The 21,342-nt window shown below is 45.8% G+C and overlaps 1 protein-coding gene across 9 annotated transcripts in view; it reads left to right on the top strand.

The window, feature by feature from the left end:
- The window catches only part of AGAP1 (ArfGAP with GTPase domain, ankyrin repeat and PH domain 1), a 523,790-nt gene that overhangs the window by 424,959 nt on the left and 77,489 nt on the right, over positions 1–21,342 (top strand). For 6 of the 9 annotated variants that reach the window (XM_036901061.2, XM_036901059.2, XM_036901056.2 and 3 more), the window contains one exon: positions 11,521–11,595. The exons of the other annotated variants lie outside the window; for them this stretch is intronic. In XM_036901061.2, the coding sequence (XP_036756956.1) occupies positions 11,521–11,595 (75 nt within the window). The remainder of the gene's footprint in view (positions 1–11,520; positions 11,596–21,342) is intronic. 9 annotated transcript variants of the gene reach the window in all.

Here is a 21,342-nt window from a genome sequence, read left to right as displayed (position 1 = left end):
ACTTTTCACCCAAGCCTAATGTATCTGAAAAGATAATTCTACCACTACCAAAAAGTAGAAGAGGGGGAAAAAATCACCGAGATTATTTTTACATCCATGAGATCCTCCTGGGTTACTCTGCCAGAGCTCTGCTGGGCCAGTAGTGAATGGAGTGTGTGTATGTGTGTGTGTGTGTGTGTGTGTGTGTGTGTGTGTGTGTGTGTCCATGTGTACATACATACATACTGCCTTCAATGAAGGCCTTTTAAAGTATAATTCTAGAAATTCATTTGGAATTTCTGAATAGATACATCCTGGGTCATATTTCTAGTACTTTTAAAAGCATGCCCGTACTGTCTTCAGATCGCTCCTCTGTACTGTTTCCATTCACTGTGCATTTTTGTGAGGACCCCAATGGTGGCTTGCACCTCACCTCCCATTGTGCACAGTATATAGTTCGTGGTTTATCATATGTTGGTACTTGTTATGGTGTCTGGTTTCTTACAGAGGAGTAGTTTTGAGAACGTGTAGGCTGCTCCCAGGGCAGCCAGTCTGCAGGGTAACTCCTGGAGACCTGCCTTCTGGCTACCTAAGAAGTCCACGGTCCGCTCAGCCGAGGGTTCTGGTCTATACCCTTTTGCTTGCAGTAGTTCAGTCCCTGCTCTTGGAAATCCTCTCTGCCACCCTGCCTTTCTTCCTCGTAGACACGTGTGACAGACACCGTTTATGTGTACATGTTGAGTATCACCACCACCCGCCCGCTGGGAGGGAGTCGTTGGCTCTTGTTAAGTAGGAGTTTCATCTATTTCTCTTCATTGGAGGTTCTCGGCCCTTGAGGGCGGGACTCGTCCTGTCCATCCCGAATGACATTTAAACACTGAAAAGGAGGGACATGGGGATGGGCCATGCCAGAAGAACTACCCTGAAAGGCTGGATTTCATAAAGTGACTGAACCTTACCACCAGTTACAGAAATCTATTTCGTGACACCATTTCATTCTGTTCATAGTATTTCTTGCTTTGAATTCAATATGTTCTCAAATGAAGTTTATTTTTTTAAATGACTGCACTTCCTCGGAATGAAATCTGTGTACATATGACCCCACGTCACCGCACAGCCACCCTTTCCCACTGCCCCGTGGGGCTCTTTCCACCCCTCCAGCCTTCTTCATGGCCCTCTCCTGCTCTTCGCCTTCCCGGGCACCGGCCCTGCTGGGAGGGCACCGTGGGAGACACGCACCACCCTGCTCAGATTCCGTCACTGACCCCCAGGAGCCCGAAGCCCAGCACAGAGCTCGCAGCCAGGTCTCCACAAAGGGAACAGTTCGCTGCAGTCCTGATACATTTTTCTTAGCAGTTTGCATACCCTACATGCACTGTAAAATATCACCTCCCACCCCCTGCAAAAAAATTAGAAAAGAAGTAAATAAATAAACTCCAAATAATGCATATGAGGTACAGAGTCATGTGTTCCATATCCATTCATGAAACAGGGTTGAAAACCATCAGGCCGTGAACACAGTACTTCGTGGAGTAAGTCCACTGCTATTTCTTTTTCTTGCAATTTACTTGGGATTTTTAATATATGAAATTGGTCTTGTTTTGGATAATATTTTCTGGATGCCCTGGTAACTACAAAGTCGTTTTTCATATGTAACCTTATCACTGTTCCTCTCTGTTTACAAAAAGGGGCTAATTTCATCTCTTAAATATAGTACTTGGGAGTCTCCATGCCATTCCTGAGTTTGACCCTTCCCAGAGTAGATGAATGTCCCCAGGGGTGTCTCAGTTAATTTCATGAAGCCAACTTCACACACCTGTCATCTTTAGTTTTATTACACTGTGTCACTTTTTTTTCCTTGATATTGAAATTTTTTTATTATTAAGGTATCATTGATATACAACACTCTTATGAAGCTTTCACAAGAAAAACAATGGGGTTATTACATTCACCCTTATTATCGAGTTACACTGGGTCACGTTTACTGAAAAGATGATTTTACTGTGCTGATTTGAAGCTGAGATCTCAATTCAAAGTGAGAGCAAATATTTTCTCAATTGATCAAAGCTCATTTCCTAATTATTAAAACCCAATCCTGAAAGTTATCTGGAAAATTGTTCAAACGTGGCACATTTTGGTCAACTATGAATTGTAATTCACTAAAGCAAAAGATAATAATAATTTCAAGGCCACTGATTTCAAACGAAATACAAGGAGAGATCACCTTTTGCAGAACTGGCCTTGGTAAATTATTGCCTCTAAAGACTATGAGTTAGCAAACCTACTCCAAAACCCATCTTCACAATCACAAATAGCACATCTTTCAGCATCTTTCAGTTGGGGTAGGCATTCAAGTCGTTCGGATTGTCAGTACCTACGTGACACATACTGTTAATGCCACACACACACTTCAAATTGCCTTTAATTTGTAAAAGTTGGTTTATTGAGAAGAACTGATACATTGTGATGGGATAGTAGTCCTTTCCGCATAGATTCCAAGCTTGAAAAGATTTCTTTCCTTTGGTAATGTTACTCCTGGTATTTTATTCTGTGGAAACAATTTAAATGACTAGGAGGAAAAAAAATCATATTCCTGCCCAGAGATGCTTATTAAAGTATTTTTGATAAACTTAACTTTCTAGACAAATTTAAGACTTACAGAAAAATTAAAGAGAGAGTACAGGTAATTCCCATATACTCCCCCACCCCACCCCCACACACACATGTGTATGCACAACTTACCCTATTATTTACATCTTTTATTCATATGGTGTATTTCTTATAGTTAGCCAGTCAATATTGGTGCATTATCTAAAATCTGTACTTCATTCAGATTTTCTTAGTTTTTATCTGCTGCCCCATCTCTGTTCCAGGATCCCGCCCTGGACACCACTTGACATTAGTTGTCACGTCTCCTTAGGCCCCTCTTGGCCGGGCATTTTCTCAAGACTTGGCTTGTTTCTCAGGACCCTGACAGTTTTGAGCACTAGTCAGATGTATTGTAGGATGCCCCTCTGTTGGAATTTGTCTGATGTTTTTCTTAGGATTAATCTAGGGTTTGGGACTTTAGGGAGAAAGATCATAGACGTAAAGTGCCACTTTTATCACATCGTGTCATGGTTGTATTCTAGCGACTTGGTTTATGACTGTCGGTGTGGACCTCGATCGTGTGGCTTGAGGTTGTGTTTGTCAGCTTCCTCCACTGTGAAGTTATTCCCTCCCCATCCCCACTTCCACACCGTCGTCTCTGGGAGGACGTCTCTGTGCACAGCCCGCACAGAAGGAGTAGGGGCATTGTACTCCTCCTCCTTCGCGGTGGGCTATCGCCGTGAATTGTTTGGAATTCTTCTGCACTGGTGATTTTTCTTCTCCCTATTTGTTAATTATTTAGTCATTTATGTCAGTATGGATGTCTATTTTATACTTTAGGGCATAATCCAATACCATGTTACTTATTTTCTTGCTCAAATTGTTTGAGCTTCAGCCATTGGGGGCTCTTTCAGTGGGCTTCTGTGCCCATTTGACATACCCCCATGAATGTGGGTTTTGCTCATTTGATTCCTTCCTTACTTCCTAGCACTGCAAGATGCTCCAGGCTCATCTTATAGATTTCCTGCCCCAGTCCTAGAACCAGCCCTTTCTCCAAGGAGCCCTGGTTCTTTTTATCGGAGAATGGTATTAGAAACCAAGAATTGAAGGCTGGGTATGCTGGTGGCTGCTGGGGCATCATTTCTACTTGAGTCACTCAGCAGACATAGCAGAGAAAAGAAATATATGTGCACATAATAACATAGGTATATATGCATCTCTATCTCTATAGCCATCTATATCTATATTAAATTACATAGAGCATAACATTTTTAATAGCACAAAATTAGAAATAGCTAAATGTTTGACAGTAAGGAATGGCTGCAACTATGATATGCCAACTCCACAAGGCAAGTATTAAAAAGGACAATTTGTTAAAATGGACAATTTTGAAAACTGTGTTAACCTAACACTTTACATTCGATAGTAGCACAGGTCTCTGTTGGAGCTGTACTTGCAGGTGTGGCAGTTACGCATGTAGATGGATAAGAACTTTAAAAGGAGATGGAAAGGATAGTTAGATTGGTCATGGTTTATTAATATTAAACTAATACAAAATTCACTTCGCTTCTCCAATAAAATTAGTCTTCAATGTGTTCTTGCTTGAAGCTGAATAAAGTTGGTGTATTTCAATTATTTTTAAATGAAAGAAATGAGACGTGTTATTTTTTTGGGTTGTATCAGCACCACAGTACTTTTCCAGACCCTCCTAGGATCATGATGACCTTGTTTAATCATTGCCAAGAATAACCAAGGAGCATGCTAAAAAGTTGCGAAGTTATGTCAAAGTAGTTTTACAGAAAGAGGGCTGTTAGTGTTTAAGGAGAACATATTTCCATAATAGCAAGAAAAACCAGAAGTTTAGAATTCTTTTGTCTCCCCATCCAATCTTAGTACTTGGCTACATAAACAAACACCATGTATATGGCTTCCGTAGTGTCTCGCCGCAAACCAGAATAGTTGGAAATTTCCAATGGAGTCCTTCTTAAATGCAAAAGATTAACAATGTTTTCTAGAAGACACTGTCCCCGGTCTTCTCAGAGTCAGGTGGCCACATGCAAGGGGGCGTGTGCCTGAGTGACCCTGAAGTGCATGTGTTCACTCGGGCAGGTGCAGGAAGTCAGCTGTGGAGACTGTAGATCAAATGCAGTGCCCGCCGCCCACTGCCGCCACTGAGGCTGGTGGCCCGCTGATCACAGCCCCGCAATTAAAGCCCTGTAGGGTGCATGGCCGCGGCCATCCAAGAATTCTGCCTTTGATTAGCTGCTTTAGCCGGCCATCGCCTTTGAAATATGATAGCACAATTTGAAGTTTTATTAAAAAACTGTTTTTTTCCTGGACTTGTTGAGAAAGATTTTGTTAAAAAAAAAAATCCTAAAAAAGGCTGCACTGATGCTACTGGAAGAGATCGAGAAGAAGAAAGGAAAAAGGGAAAGAAGAAAAAAGGCAGATGTTTCCCATTATCACTTCTTTCTGTCTCGGGAAGCCTAAAGTGGTCCTGGTGCAGCAGCGTCTCCTGCCCTGCAGCCAGCCCTGCACCTGCCACTCCGCAGGGCAGTGAGCCGGCCCTCAGAGGGGACACGGGCCGGGCCGGGCCGGGCCGGGCAGAGGCTGTCCCGGCAGTGCCCAACGCTGCTTCTGTGTGCCTGGGCCATCACCCCTGAACAGGTCCCACAAAAGGTGCTCTTCACACACATCATTCGACTTGGGGAAACCGATTCGAAACTCACAGTTTCTCAACTGAGAATTTGGTCTGCTTTTTATTTCTTTTTTTTGAATGCCAAGTGTCCAGTGAAATGATTAGAGTACATGGACACTGGTCACCGAGTGACTAGGCCTGCAAACAGCTGAGTGTTCTCCGTGATGCTAGGGGTCCTGCACTGCAGGTCACAGTTAGTTTCTGTTCACATTCTCTTATCGTATATCCGGGAAAGAGCAAAACCGAGAGGCCAAGGAGCCCCAGTTTCAATATCCTAATAAGCCACCCCCAAAAAGAAGCCTTCTGCTCTCAAATGAATACCTGGAAGACATGGAAGGAAGAGTCCATTATTGACTGATGTATTTCTCATCTCCACTGGAAACCGTGCCAAACCTAAATTTAACCTACATTACAGATTCACCATGGAGGCATCTTCCACTCCAACTGCCTGCTTACTTAAGTCCCTGCTGGAAGTCATAGCTTATTGTCATACTGAAACACCAGATTAATTGTGGGCGCACCTGGACCCTTGCTCTGCGACTCAGTATGTAACTAGGCCAAAAGGAAAACCAACTCTGTGCCTAATTGGAGCTTCCAGTTTTGGGGTGTATCCTGGAGTTCATTTTTGCTTAGTTTTTATTTTCACTGTTTTCCAGAGTTAATGGTATTTTCTGTCTGCATCTACATTAACCCACTATGTAAAAGCTCTCGGCAATCTTCAACTCCTAAGAGCTTTAAAAAAACTACCAGTATGGAAATTGTATGTGCTGTAAAGAAAGCCATGATGAGTTATTGGAAATTGGATTAAAATTGTATAAGGGTCAGTTACTTATTTCAGAGTTTTACTTAGCAATTTTATCTTCCACCCTCTGTGGCTTCAAATTAATACCAGTCTTGCTGGAAGCTGATCACAACGAGGTCACTGTGCTTCCTGCGTGTGTGTCCTGCGTCTGCTGGGCCTCAGGTTTGGTTTGAACCTCTCATGGACGGTTCAGCATGCCTCCCTCTCTGTGTGGCAGCCTCCAGGAGGTGGCCGTTATGTCAAGCCCTTCACAGCTAAAGCAGGGAGTTCACATAGTGTAAGAATCTTCGGGGTTGCATCTTACAAAAAAAAAAAAATCCACTGCCTTTTTCTCAGAGAAACGAACATTTGCACAGTCTTGTTGAGCAAATGAACGTTCAAATGGCCAGCACAAAAGAAATCTCCAATGCCTACCCTCACAATGAAATCGCCATTAACAAAAGATCCTGGGGTACCAGGCGCACTGAACTCGGAGTGGCACCATATCACAGTGGCATCTGTTCCGCCCGTGGAGCTTCCTGGAGGTGGCCGTCCTGTGGTACCTGAAGGGCCTTGAGGAGCAGAGGCCCCTCACTTCCCAAACGGCATGTATCCCGATGGCATCTTTAAAAATAAATACACGTCTGATGTGCACAGAGAGTAGTGGTGACAGGATGATCATTCGGTTTTCCAAAGAGGTACGTTTACACTCCCTTGTATGAACGGAGAGGGTTATTTATTCCGTTCTGCGACAAGACCATCTTAGAAATGAGTGGCACACCGTGCTCAACCTGGCCCCTTCCTTCGTGTAGGAAGAGGATCCTATTAGTTCTCATAATTGATTCTGAGGGCTGCAGCGTGCCTCATTTCGCCAGCCCTGTTCAGCGCACGCCAGGGATGTGATTCATGCACACTTGAACATCTAGCATGGCTGACAAGGCCTGGACACACAACTTCACGGCAGCATCATTTTTTAATCAGCTATCTGAGGAATATTTATCTAATCAGCAAAAGAGCGCTGTCAGAAGGAGACCAGAGGTGACATTAATATAAGTCTGTGGTCTCCTGGTACAATGATGGAGGAAGAGTTTAGGATAAAACCCTGCTCATTTGAGCATGCCAGCAGACTAAGGAATATTTTTGTTCCACTTAGGAAGAGCTAGTCCAAAGAACCTCATGTTGGAAATCTGTGTGGGATTTGTTCTTAGGCATTCACATGCTGTAGTTAAAAATAAGGGTAATTTTTTTTTTTACTAAGACAAACTACATAACAGAAATTTCCCTTTAAAATAAGACGTTAAGTCCCTTGTGATCATCTCATGAACTCATATGAATAGCTGTAGACTCCAAAACTAAGGAGATGTGTAATAACTGGGAAGTGTTAATGCTAAATGATTCCAGCTACTGAGAAGAAAGCCGTGATTTGCACATTTCCCCTTTCTTCCCGGTCTCCTTTGAAAAGATGGTGACTGTCTGTTAGTCATTATGAGGGTTGGGGTATTACGCCATACCTCATTTGGTCATCTGGACACAAAATCAGTTGTTTATAACTGTCGGACACCTTGAAGAATGTTCTGTGAATTGAAATTTATAACAGCCTTTCTTCTGGAGACACGTGGTGCAGGATGGGCAGCAGCTGAGACCCAGTGCCCCTCCTGCCCAGCTGGTGAGCTATACCGCAGACGTCGTCCCTGGGTGTGGGTGCATCAGCAGGACCACTTCCAGGAGGAGCAGCGTCCCTGGGCGCCCAGAGCACATAGGCTAGTGCCCTCACCTGCACTAGTATTTCAGTGCCAGAAATACCATCACCTCTCTTTTTCTCTTTGTAATTCAAAAATTGCCTTATAAATTCAGTCCACTAATGCCACCTTCCACGTCATATGAGGAGGGCTCTTTGCTAATTTTAAGGGGAGGTTGACAATACCATTCTTACTACATGGCAGTGAACATTTTCTCGTATACTTGGGGATGGGGGGAGTCTTGATACTGTCTTAACCTACCTTTTTCAAAATCTTGATCCTTTTAATCCTTGGAAAATGCATTCCAACCAGCATAATGATGAGTTTCACATCCTTCTCGACCTGTCATTCTCCAGCATCAGCTGTGGGTTCCTGGCACCTCCTCTTGCTGTGACAGTCATGCAGCAGCCTAGTGTTCAACCCGAGCTCCTGGTTCCCTCTCTGGCAATGTCGTGGGGTGAATGCTGTCCTGCTAATGGCTTCCTTTCTCCAGGCCCGCTGACTTTTCTGCCTATCCAGATTGGGGTTCAGAAAGTTCCATTTAATATGCAGGCTAAAGTGAGAAGAGATCAGCCTTGCCGTCTGTATCCGGGCTAACAGTCCAAATTATGCGTTGAGGGTTTTATGCCCTTTGAGATTTGTATTTGTGTTCTTAAACCTTTGAGACAGTGCTGAGACATTTTGCCCTTTAAATAGCTGCTTAAGGCATTGTGGAAAAGCTGTTTACAGAGCATGCTGCTGCTTATCCAACAAGCAAAACAGCGGATGGAAAGCACGGAGGCTCTCACTCTGCTGCCTTCTTGTCAATAATGTGAAATTCTGATACTAAAATTTTAGTTTTGTGAGAAATAACATTAGTGACAAAATCAAAATGTTAGTCTACATTTAAAAATTAGAAACTATATTCCTGAAAATTTTTTGAAAATATATTTTCAAATTAAAATCAAGATTACCCAGAAAGTTTAGTCTTTTGAGCTAGTTGACATGAAGCCCCCAAGAATCACCACTTACTCCAGAGGCCTGGGGTCTGGGGTCTGGGGTCTGGGGTGCTGCTGGCAGGGTGGCCGTGGTGTGTGATGGCCGGATGCAGTGAGGCGGCCGGCCAGTGGCTCCAGGTCGGAGGGCCCCTGGGTCACTGGTGTGGTGTTTCCGTTTCCTTGAGAAGGGAATCCAGGCAGCAGCATTGCTCATAACTGGAGATTTTTGCCGATGATCATACGATTTTATTTTCTCATTAAGAACCTTCTAAACAAGTGGACTGAGAGCAGTTAATGCCGCAGGAGACAGATGCACGCGTCAGAACCTTGGTATCATCCAGAAAAAGTCCATTTGTTTAAGAAGAAGAAAAAGGCATGACATTTTACACATGAAAATTGATTATTTCATCAATAGGTTAATAGAAAAACAGACTGAGTTCCCTTCCTGCTTAGGCATCCGTTCGGTAACGGGAGACCCAAGTATGACAGATCCAAGATACAACACAGGCGGAGGGAGGGCTGCCCTGCGCAAGGCTCTGCCCGTCCAGAGGGGTGCCCAGCCTAGATTCTGCCTATTTATAGGTAAATGTTTTAGAAAGAGGTAAGTTTTATGCAGAGGAGTGCAACCTCTCTGTGGCTGCTATTTTCTGGGACTTGTAAAACATGGCCGAGACGCCAGAACTTCATCTGTTGAAATAAGTAAGCACACGCTGAGTTCTACAGAAGCACCTGCTGTGTGCTGGGAGGACCCTAGGCAGTGCATACTCAGCCACATCTCTAAAGTACACATTTGAAAGCTGTGACCAGTTGGGTTTCCTTTGTCTCTAGTGCATGGTGTCTGTATGGTTGAGTGTACCTGGAGCTCCCTTGCCAGGTGTGGTATCACCTGGGGCAGACACCTGACAGGTGAGGTTCCTTGAGGATGTACATATAAGGGAAACATTCCAACCCATGAAAAATCAAATTCAGACCATGTCCTGGAGAAGGAACCACAGTCACCAAAACTTAGAGACTACACATTTTGTTAAATTATTTGATGGTTTTCGATCAACAAAGTAATTCTGAGATGTTTAGTTATAGTTTGACTTTATGTCATTTTGAGTCAGGTGACAACTAAATTTACACCTAGCTTTACTCCATCATTAACATAAAATTTGTGTCCTGGTGTGCAGTACTATGTTTCAGAATGGTGCTTGCTTCCCTCAATGTCCCCATTTCTTCTATGAGTTCTATATTGTCCCTCCAAAGAGTCCAGCATGCACAGAAGTGTCTGAGGTTCGCTTCAACAGCCGATCTCCTTGGGAAGGCCTGGCCACCACTCTGCATTGTTTAATGGCCACCAGAACCTGGCATAAACAGAGCCCACCCCACGCCATCTGAGGCTACGTGCTGTGGCTCTAACACTACAGCCAACCTGTCCTAAGTCAGAAATGCTTTGGGCTGCTGAGAGAGCTGACCACTTGCCAGTATCTGCCTTGCTTCTAGATCAGTCTGTGACCCAGAAGGTGAGCCTGGCTTCCCGCCATGAACTGCAGACACACCTGTGGAAATGCAAACACCTGCCTTCTCCAGGCGAGTGCTTCTGACTTACGTCAGACCCTTAGCCAAAAGCAGCCCAACAGAAGGTCGGACAGTTTCTCTGCCCAGCTTGGGAGTTAGAGACAGATGGGCAGGTTCCGCCCCTTCTCCAGGAGTGTGGATGACTGGCAATCACTGACTACACCAACACATGTGCCTCTGTGGCAGGTGGCCATCATGCAGTCCCTGGGTCCTGGGCTATGTCTACCGGAAGATGTGCCCCACAAGCAGCTCCCTATTCAAGTCTTCCCAAAAGGGCTCCTGGGAAGGGCCAGCAAGAGCCCACCTCTTGGCCCCAGGTGTCTGCAGGCCTGCGTCCATGGTTGGGAGGGTGGGGGCCCACTGGGGTGAGACTGTGTCCCTGGATGAGAATGTCTGGGGGTCAGGGCCCCGTGTCAACCCCACTGGTCACTTTCACTGTATTAAATTGGTTCTGCATTTCACTGCTAAAGCCAGGGTTCCTCAACAATAATGGTATTTAGCTTTTTCTCTTGGATGCTTAATTCAGGGAGCTGAGAAAAGATGGGTGTGCTCTTGGGGCTGCTCAGCATTCAGAGCCTCCAGCCCTGATGGGAACCAGAATGGATGCATCCTTTCAGGACAGCAAGATAGTGGCAGAGTTTTGCTGGTTGTCTGTTATTGTCCAGATCAAAATACATCCATATCCAGGGGAAAAACACCATCCTTTTGTAACAGCTCTGGGTATTCATGACCAACCTTCTACAACATCACCAGGGTGTCTTGATTTGACATGCTCTCCATGTTTTGCCAAATCAAAGGGTTTATGGCTGAGCATAAGAGCTCCTGCCACAGATGCCGCGAGCGCCCATGGGAAAGGCCACTGTGCACTGCTCTGGGCGGCCGTGTGTCAGACCCAGCAGGGCACGCGGGGTGCACGGGCTTCCTTGCCTGGACGTTTGTTTGATTTTGTGCAAAGCTAATGACGCCGGCTGGCTGGCTTCCGCCCTCCCTGCACACCACCGCGCCAGCAGCCCTGGAGCCGAGGCCGGGCCCTGGGCGGTCCCAGCGCCCACCTCCACCTGCCTCTTGGGAACTGGTGGCTCGGAGGTGACGTCACGTGCTGCTTTGACATTTCCTTTCTCCCCTTTTCATTTGTTTTCTTTTCCTTTTTGTTTTCTCTCTTCTTCCCCCTCTCCCCTTTCTGCTCTCGGGATGCAGCCAAACGCAAGGCATGGAAACTAAACCGTGTTGGTAGCCTGCGAAATATATACAGCAGCAGTGCCAACACAGAAGGTAACGCCCGCCCCTCGCCCGCCCCTCGCCGCAGAGCCGGCAGCGCCTTGGCCCACAGCGCATGCACCCTTGTCGTGTTTGCAGAGTCAGTCCTGTGGTCTTTCCATCTTTCTGTTTGTGTGTTTTATTTTGCCACTCATGTTCCTTTCAGCTTACTTAAATTCTGACCTTTCCCTCCAGTCGCAGAGTAGTGATGTTTAAATTACTTCAGAAACCTATTTTCTCCTCTTTTTTCTTTTCCTTTATACATGTGGGCACTCAGTGTAATATTTCCCAAGTTATTACAGTTTTTAAAAGTGTTAGTATCAGGTGTAATGATCTGTAGCCAAATACAATAGTGTGCCGTGACATTTAAGTAACAGTCTTAATTTGTTTTGTGGAAGCATTCTCCATAATGCTGTCTGCGGCTCTAATCCAGAGGCGGCCAGGCCCGGGTCATTTGCATGGGCCGCTGTTGCTTGTAAATTCAGTATATTGTTGTGTTTCTAAAGGTCGTCTGGTGCCAAAGTTCACAAATTGACTTGCGTTGCTGTTTTCACTGAAGACAGCCGTCATCGCTTTTGTATAATAGCAGATTGAATTTTCCCCCCACCTTCATTTGAACAACACAATTATAAATTGCCTTTTTTTTTTTTTATGATTACAAATGTCAAGGGTCAGAATTATTTTGATGCCAGGCAAAGGAAAACCACCGTCAACCCAAGCGCTTCTCGGGGAGGCTGCTGTACAATACATGCGATGCAAAGCAGGTCACAATCCAGTGATCTTGGTATAATAGGGGGACATTTTTTTTCACTTAAGTGCAAGCCAAATGGGTCAAGTAATCGCGAGCTCGTGCCCTAACACTAATTGACTTATTTGGGGATGATTATAACTGTAATATTTTTCTTAATGTCACTGTTTTCTGGGCTGTTGATTTTAGCGATTGCCAAGCAGTGGCATTAAATCTCTTGTAAATTTTAAATTGCACGCTATTTCTGTAAACAAGTCCCTCTCTTCACATCCCGATCATTAACCTTTGCTGATTTATATCACCATCCTTTTCTCCTTCTTTCACAATCACTCCTGTCTCACCACTGAAAGCCCTGCTCTCAGCCAGGAAAAAAAAATTAATCTGGGAAACAAAACTACATCTTCGTGATGACTTGTTAAAGACCTATTTTTTAATCATGATTTTTTTTTCATTCCTCAAGGGGAAATTGTCATCGCTTAAGGTAGCAATGGAGCTTGATCCCTCAGGTATCTTCTTTCAAAGTATTCATTCAAGAAAGACAAAATAAGAGAAAAATTGTTTTAGAAACAGTCATAGGCAATATTAGTTTTTGTTGTATTTTAAAGGGTGTTAAGTATACTCATCAACTATTTTGTAATGTTAATTTTTCAACTGGGAGTGCATATCATTTCCCTTCCCTGGGTCCTTATCGATATGTTTTTCTTTTGTGTGTGTGTATTTGTCACAACAAAGTTGTTTCTTGACTTCCAGTCTTAAAAAAAAAAAATGTGACTTCCAGTTTCACATGTGGTTGTATACAAAGTTGGGGGGCAGAAAGGAGTTCCCCCAAGACTTGCTCATGGGTCATCCCTGGAGACAGTGGTGGCCTCAGCACATGACAGGTGTGATGATTAGCAGAAGTGGGAAGTCTCGGCCCTGGCCTCTCAGGTAATCTGCAGTGTCTGCCCCGCCCAGCACTCCTGGGTCAGAACGGACAGTAATGTGCGCTGCTCTCTGAAATCTGTTAAATCCCGGGGGGAGGGGCGCTGCAGCCTGGGGTCCCTCAGTTGATTGCCAACAGCTACCAAAGGCAGTCCTGGAGCTATTGGAGTAAATAATGACCACAAAGGCAATTCTCCCTCACATTTGCTCTCATTTCTGTTCACCGTTCAGTAACATTTATGAATCTTCAATTAAGTGACGTGATCATTCTTCATTTACTTCGGGTTTCTTTTAAGATTAATATCTGTATACACACCACCTCATTTCATACAGCTTTGAACAGTGTATTACTGAATTCATATAATTATGTAAAATAAATTATCAAATTATCTTTTGATGTGTGGTTATCATCACACATTCCCTGTCTACACAATAATACTTGATGATACCCCAAACATTCTAACTTTGATTGTAACCTGAAGCCTTGAGTGTTACAAGAAATGTACCCATCCCAAAAGTATTATTTAAAGTGGTCCACTTGAGTTTCAAATGAGTGATACCTTATGTGCTATCGAAGTCATACCAAAGCCAAGAAGGCACTAGTAAGGGAAGAGGCTGTTAGTAAGTGTAACTCCTGGGGAGAAATATGTTCCCAGCCTGGGGCGAATAACCTTTGAAGCCAAAATCAGTCAAAGGGAGAAATAAAGTGGGAGAAACTTTATTCAGAGGCACCCACAAAACACCAAAATACAGTTGACCCCAGAGTTTCCTTGGGAGGTAATTAGCACTTGAATTCTTGGAGTCAGGGAGGGACCAGTCATGAGCCAGGCACCATCCAAAAGCATGTCCACTCATCCGTGCAGTCCTCAGCTTGTTCTGGGAGAGGGGTGTCTGCACCCCCTTTCCAGATCTAAAGAGTGCACCTCAGACATTATGGGGCTTGCCTGAGGACTCAGGTCAGTGAGACACAGGTAGGACTGAGATTTGAACCTGATGGTCTCACTCCAAAACCCCATTTCTCCTGTGTCCACCCTGTTCCGGCCCCTGATACATTATTTACATTACATAAATACATTACTACATTACATAAATTACATTATCTTTTGTAATTTTTACGGTACCCAGCTAGGTAGCTGTTACGTTACAGACGGGAAAATGGGGTTTAGCCAAGTCAAGGGATTTTCCACAAAACGAACAGCCGGCACGTTCGGAAGCAGAGCGTGTGCCCAGACCAGTCAACTCCAGGACCTGTTCCGGATCCTCACAGAAAGAGCTGATGGGCAGATGTCAGGAGTGGATAAATCCAAACTAAACGGAACTAGTTAAGGAAACACACATACACGATTAGAAAAGAAACGAAAATATGTTCTACTCTACTTTTTTCTGTTACAGCCAATTATCTCTGAACCCAAGATGGAAACCTAATTTGTATATTATTGCATTAATTTTTAAATCTTCATTACTTTATGAAAACTCAACTCTTTCCCAAGGCTGGTGACATTTAAGTTCCTTCGACAAGAATGCAGCTCTGATTTCCCGTCTGAGACGCCTGTGCGGTGGGATGGAAGGTGTGCTCGTGATGCGTGTCTCCCATCGCGGCTGCCTCCTAACTCGAGGGGAAACCATCTTCACTTGCATCCAGGGCCTGAGGCAAGACTTGGGGATGTGCAGCTCCCAGGTGAACGTTTCTCTGAGAAAGAGCAGAGAGTGAGCAGGAGGTGGACACTGAAGAGGGAGCCAGGAGGCAGGCCAGTTGGCCGTGAGAGCAGCAGGAGCACAGGCAGCATTTCCCAGGATCCGCGTGTGTCTGCAGGCCCGCCTTCCCCGCACGGCCCGAGACAGGCCGGGTCACCGCCCCTGCACAGTGGGTGGGGGTGGGTGCTTTCGGGGGCGTTTAAGTCTCTTTGCTCTTACAGACAAAGCACTTATGGTTCATGTAATAAAGTGTAAATGGTAAATAAGTGCATTGGGGAATGAGGGGCCTTGCTTGGAGGCCACGCCCACCCACCTGGATGAGCTGAACAAGCCACTTCACCCTGTAGACAAAGCTTACACCCAAGGACTAGCCGGGTTCAGTGTCAGCCTGAAGTTGCCATGTCTGTAAGTCAACTCTGTCTACAGAGGCCCATGTCTGTGGATCTGGAACTTGCCCCAGGCCCGTGAGACCTATTCTGGGCACCTCCCTTCCAGAGTGGGCCAGATGGACTCGAAGGTCCCTGGACGCTGTGATTCCAAGCATGGAGAAACGGTCTCCTTTTGGGAACACACGTGGCAGGTGCAGCTGCATGCCTCGGGCCTGCCTCAGTGTCCTCTCCTCCGCTGGCAGCCAGGACTGCCCCTGTTCACGTGAGCAAACATGGGCAGGGCTTTCAAATGGGCCTGATGTGGTGGCTGCACGCTTCCCCACTCAGTGTTTGAGGTCTCAGTTCTGAGATGTATGCTCACGCCCCAGAGAGTGGCAGGCTTGCCAAGGTGCTCTGTGCTGGGCCCTGGGCACGGCTGACAGGCCAGGGGATGTTGGACAGAGAGCCCGATGCAGAGCCAGGGATCAGAGAAGACCCTACAGAGGCCCTGGGTGCCCTGAGGTTTCCTGGACAGCAAGCGTATGTTAGATTCAGGGCTTCAGGAAAGGCCTCGTGGTCCTCCGGACTCGACAGGAGCCCTGACTGGCTGCAGGCCTGTCCTGTGACTCCCCAGCCACCACTGAAGAAGGATGTAGCCTTTTACAGTTTATAAAAGGAGAAACTGAGGCATGGAGAAGGGCAGTCATGTGTCCCAGAGAAGCCCAGTGGCACATGGAGGCCAGGCTGAGCATTGGGCCTGAGCCACACCCTGGACGCAGGACCAGTCAGGAGCTCAGCAGGCCACTGTCACCACGAGCAGGACAGAGGCTGCTCTGCCCTGCAGGGCTTCCTGCAGGCAGCCCTCACGCCCAGAGGCCCCTGCAGCCTTGCCAAGACTCCTGGTGCCTGCCAGGCCCTGTTGGAGGCTGCCTTCCACACTCAGGGTTCTTCCTCACTCTGAATCAGTCAAGCATTGATACCTGATGAGAAATCTTACAAACCTCGTGTTTGTGGGCAGCAGCGCAGACCATGGTTTTGAGCCCAGACTCTTGAGCCAAATAGTCTTGGCTGTGGTCTCTACAGCACCACATTGTAATTCCTCAAGTCCCCACTTGTTAACACAAACCTTGGGTCATCAGCAGGCCTGTGCCTCGGTTTCCCCACTTGTCGACTGGAGAGTTGGTGCCTACTGTGCGGTTGTGGTGAGGAGTCGCATGGCACACCTCCATGCCTGACGCTCACAAGACTTGCCTAATCTGGAGTGCCACAGATCCTCTGCCATTCGAAGAAAAGTCGAATGCTTGAGCATCGTTTACATAGCAAAGAGCAGAGATTCAACAAGAAGTGTTGGCCCTGAAGGTGTCAGATGGAATTTAAAACCATACTTCCTTTTTCCCAGACTTAAAACTACCCCTCAAAACTTTGCCCTTCACTGGCAAGCTCAGTAAGAGTTGTCAAGTACAGAAACTTGGCTTTGGAGTCAGACACGCCTGGATCCGGTCCCAGGTCTGCCACCTCCCGGCTGTGTGCGTTTGGATGACTTATGGATCTCTCCTTCCCCGCCTACTGTTCTTTGGCCAAAATGAAGACAATAAAACCTTCCTGAGAGGATCATGAAAGACGAAATTAAGTGAAAGCCAGGAAGCCCTTACTGCAGAGGTGGGCACATGGTGAGGGGCACAGTAGTTGTTGTTCAGTTGTTATAAAGACTTATTTAATAGAAAAGTAACTCAAAGAACACAGTCTGGGGAGCATATCCATGGAGCCGTTTTTTAGGCCTGTTGAATGTATCCATTCAGGGCAGAATTGGCCAAAGAAAGCGCTGGCCAGTGATGGATGGCAGATTAAGAACTCATGCAGATAAATTTTTATTTGAGAAACACTTTCATGGGAAATAACTCCAGAGCTGAGTTTCTGGGGAAAGAAGCAAGATTGCCTGTTTTTTTTCTAGCCTTTAACTTTTAAAAGGATGACGACATTGACAATCATCCAAGCCCCAAGCAGCAGCCAGAGGGAACACCTGCAGGCAGGGGAAGGCATGGGGTGGGGGGAGCCCACGCGCCTGCACATCCGAGTCTCTCCATTCCAACCCTTAACTCCAAGCAGAGGAAGAATCTCTGGGCCCACCCCGCATGGCAGAGCCCACATACTCCTGTCGTTAGGAGAGCAGGACCCTGAGAAGTGATGAGTGTGTCAGAATGAATAACAAATGGGAAGCATGCAGAGCACTGCTTAGAAAGTTGATACATGACAACAGATCCTATAGTTTTTCTTTGTCTTTGAAAACCCAAAGTTCGGGCCTTGAGTTCTGGCAGGGTGCCTGGGCCATGAGTGAGTGCCCAGAAATATGTTAACACATCCTGAAATGTTTTCAATTTTGAATTCGATCATTTATTTTTTCAGGAGGTGTTTTTCCGATGCTCTTCTTAACTTTAGAATGCCTGGCACCCTACAATGCTGGAAACCACAGCTGATAGAATGGAGTTTCTTGACGCCTGGCCCTTAGACTGCTCTCCCAGCTCTTTCCAATGTGTTTGGAAAATAGAAACCTCCCTGGTGTTTCGTGAGCATCTTGCTGTGATAACATTTAGCAGTAAACATTCCTAAGTTTGTGACCTCCCTCAGGAAACTCGCCTCTTCACAGAATTCTGTTTTTGTCCTAAATTAAGCCACGATTCTGGGCTAAACAAATATATTTGCCAAATTCAGAGGTTGCAAAATATTTACCTGAGAACCATGAATTGCGTGTGTTTACTATGACTATAATTATGATGATTTTTTTTTCTTTCTGTTAAAACTTCTCAAGCAGGAGGAGCTATGTTTTTATTGTCTTTATTTTTTAATTTTTTTGCATAGGTCTTGGTTCTGCACAATCCCAGACCATCTCCTCCAGGCTTTCCTTCACATTTCTCTTCCCCTACAAAATGGGAGAAATACTGAAAATAAATGAAAACTGGCTTTATAATCTTATGGTGGGTTTTGGCTGAAATCTCAGACGTTTGTGGGTTTTATCATAATTGAGTAAAATATCCAAACCACATGCCTATTTAATATATGCTTTGAATGCAGAAATATTGAAGTATTTATAAAATACGTGGCTCAAAAAATCAGCAGAAAAGCCTGGGGCTTTCGACATTGTGTATGACAAAACTTGCTATGACCTTGTTGGGCGCGGATTCTGGCAGACCCAGGGAGTCAGCCAAAGGGCAAATCCAGTCTGTCTGTTTCTACCTTTGATAGCGGCTACCTGAAGAAGTGTGTTAGGAAGGATTCTGAGGCTGCATCAGGCTCTCGGGGATCTGTTATGAATGTCTTTCCTGGAGAAAAAAGGGGATGGATAGCACAACTTTGTCACCCCAGTCTGACGTGGTGCCTCCCTTACAGGTAAAGCTGAGCTCAAAAGGCTGGAATGACCTACTCGGAGGCTCCCAGTTACTGACTGGCAGAGCAGTAAGGGCAGGGGAGGGAAGTACATTTCAGGAGAGAGGGCCCCAAAACCTGAAGGATGTGAAGAAAAGACAAATGGAAATTCAGGTGGAAACTGGGAGTAAGTTGCTACTCACTAGCTAATGAGAAAAATAGGACTTGGCCAGGGGTTCACATTGCTATTAACATATTAATCAGGGTGCTGTGGTGTATCCGGAAAAAGAAGTCCTCAGTCCGTAACAACAGATGTCAGAAGTGGAGAGCACGGCTATTTTCTTTTGAACCTTGGCTATTTCATGGTCCGATCATTTTTAAATGGTGACCACCTGGAAGCCTTGTGGGCCTTGCGGATACTGGAGTCATCTCAGTCATCTCTGCAAGTAGATACATCTGTCCTTGCTGGACATTGTCATCTCTGCACAGTTTAGTTACACTTTGTCATATGCTTGTCATTAAATGTGTCAGCAAGGACGCTTAGCCTCATGGGTAGAACTGGGCATCAGGAGTCAGGTCTGGGTTTGCAGGGGAGTCCAGGAGAATCCGGCCAATGAAGACCTCAAAGTGACCTCTCCAGACACAGTCAGTCGTTCTAAATTCAGAAGAGACAAATCTACCCGGCACGGTTGCTCATGTTGCATCTGCCTTTCGCAGACATGTTTGAGCCGTTGTACATCAGTTGGGCACAGGGTTCCGGATCCTCTCGGCCTTTGTAAAAGCACAGTGTGATGGTCCTGTTCCCGAATCCACCCGAGGACAGGGGCACGTATCTGTTGGGCTCTTCTTCCCTTCCACCCACTCCCCTGAAATGCATACCTGTCAGATATCTCCTGTTGGAAACAGCTCCCAAATGTTAAACAGTTGCAGCTGCTTTTAGCCCTTTAACCCTTTGCCTGCTAGGATTCTGCAAAAATAATTGATGACTGATTGGCCCATTAACCTTTAAAAAAAAAAAAAAGTTTGACAGCCTGGACTTGTGTAATGAGGAGGGATTCCTTGTGAAATCAGTCTGATGGCAGAGTTGCTTGCCCCTGAGGAGGCAAAATTAGCCCCACGGGGCCTCGTCTGCATAGAAACTGGACGCAATTAGTGTAATATCCGGTGTTATTAATGTCGTTTGGAATAATTGGGCAGGTTGATTTCGACAGGTTCATGGTGCTAAAATACTATTATAGTGGACCTTGCTGCAGCTAACCGTTAAACACGGAAAACTGTTTAAATCCCTGTGAGCCCAATCACAGAACTTTATTAAACAGCTAAGCCCCGGAATGTCACACTGTGAAACAACAGTTCTGCATTCCAGGCTTGGGGTGTCGTGCTGCTTAGATTTTTCATTATCAAGGGGCCAGGGGATTGAATCTTGCTGATCATGTGTGCATCTAAAACTTAAGAAACGTACTCGGAACATAGATGTCATCAGGAACTTTGACCACCTCAACTCTGCTTTTACAGAATGAATTAAATAGAGGGCAGTTAAATGACTGTCACTCAGTGTAGGTTTGTGTTAGGGCAATGAAACAGCAGCCATATGATCTCACCTTCCCAGCGTCCTGTCTTCATATTTTCAGTGTGGTGACAGTGGACAGTAATGCTCAGTCTGTCTTTCTGACTGATTGGTCTCACATTGCCAGTACTGTTTTTTTGCCATTTTTTATCTAGTTGCTAATAACTGAATATCACCATGCCACTTCCTGATGGGATAGAATCCTGGTTCATTGGTGATTTGAACAAGGCCATATCATCTGATAGAAATTCTTCTTTGAGCATAAGGAGGAATGTGTTAATCTTCTGTCCATACAGAAAAAGGGAAAATATTTGGGTCCAAACATCTAACTACATAATGTAAGTCGTTCGGGCTATGATGCAGAGATCTGCTAGGTGTGGACCTCATGCCATGACCAGGCAGCAGGTTGGAGGCCCCCACCAGAGCCAGGTCTTGTCTCCGCTGGATGGGTCAAGACTGGAAGTGACAGAAACCCAATTTAAAGAGTTTAGGCAAAAAAGAAAGAAAAAAAAATGGTATGGACAGGCTCACCCAACCAACTGTAGGACAGGCGGCGGAGCTGCAGGCAGAGGCCTTCCCGTCCCTGCTCCATGTCTCGCTGGCCGGCGGCACACTCCCTCCTCAGGTGTGGCCTCGAGTGCGGAGTCTTCCTTCCCACAGAGGGCCCGAGGCGCCTGCACCCGTGGGGCACGTCTTGACGGGTCCCGGGTGTGAAATCCCGGAGACGTCTCAGCTCGTGCGCCCCCTACTGGAGAGAAGAGTAGGCAGAGTGTCACGTGCTCCACTGTCCTGGTGGCGATGGGATTGTCCCTCTTTCCCGTGCTGACCAGTCACTTGGCCAGGGAGCTGTACCCCTAGGATGATGGCAGCTGGAAGTCCCCACCGAGGATCGCCACATCCACAGCATCCTGTCACAGGAACTGCAGTGACAGCATGCAAGTGCTGTCCAGTGGCCTGTCGTCACATCCCCCGTTAGTCTCTAGACGTGACCAGTTAAAAAGAAATATTTCACTGGGGACAAACTAGTTAGAGATTTCTGGGGAAACTCCTTGTAAAAGACCTACCATTTTGCTCTTCTGACATCAGGAATAAGAAAAATCAGA

This window comes from Manis pentadactyla, chromosome 6, assembly GCF_030020395.1.
Source record: "Manis pentadactyla isolate mManPen7 chromosome 6, mManPen7.hap1, whole genome shotgun sequence".
Taxonomy (NCBI): Eukaryota; Metazoa; Chordata; class Mammalia; order Pholidota; family Manidae; genus Manis; species Manis pentadactyla.
Note: the sequence above shows the minus strand (reverse complement) of the source record. Positions and strands in the feature narration are given on the sequence as shown.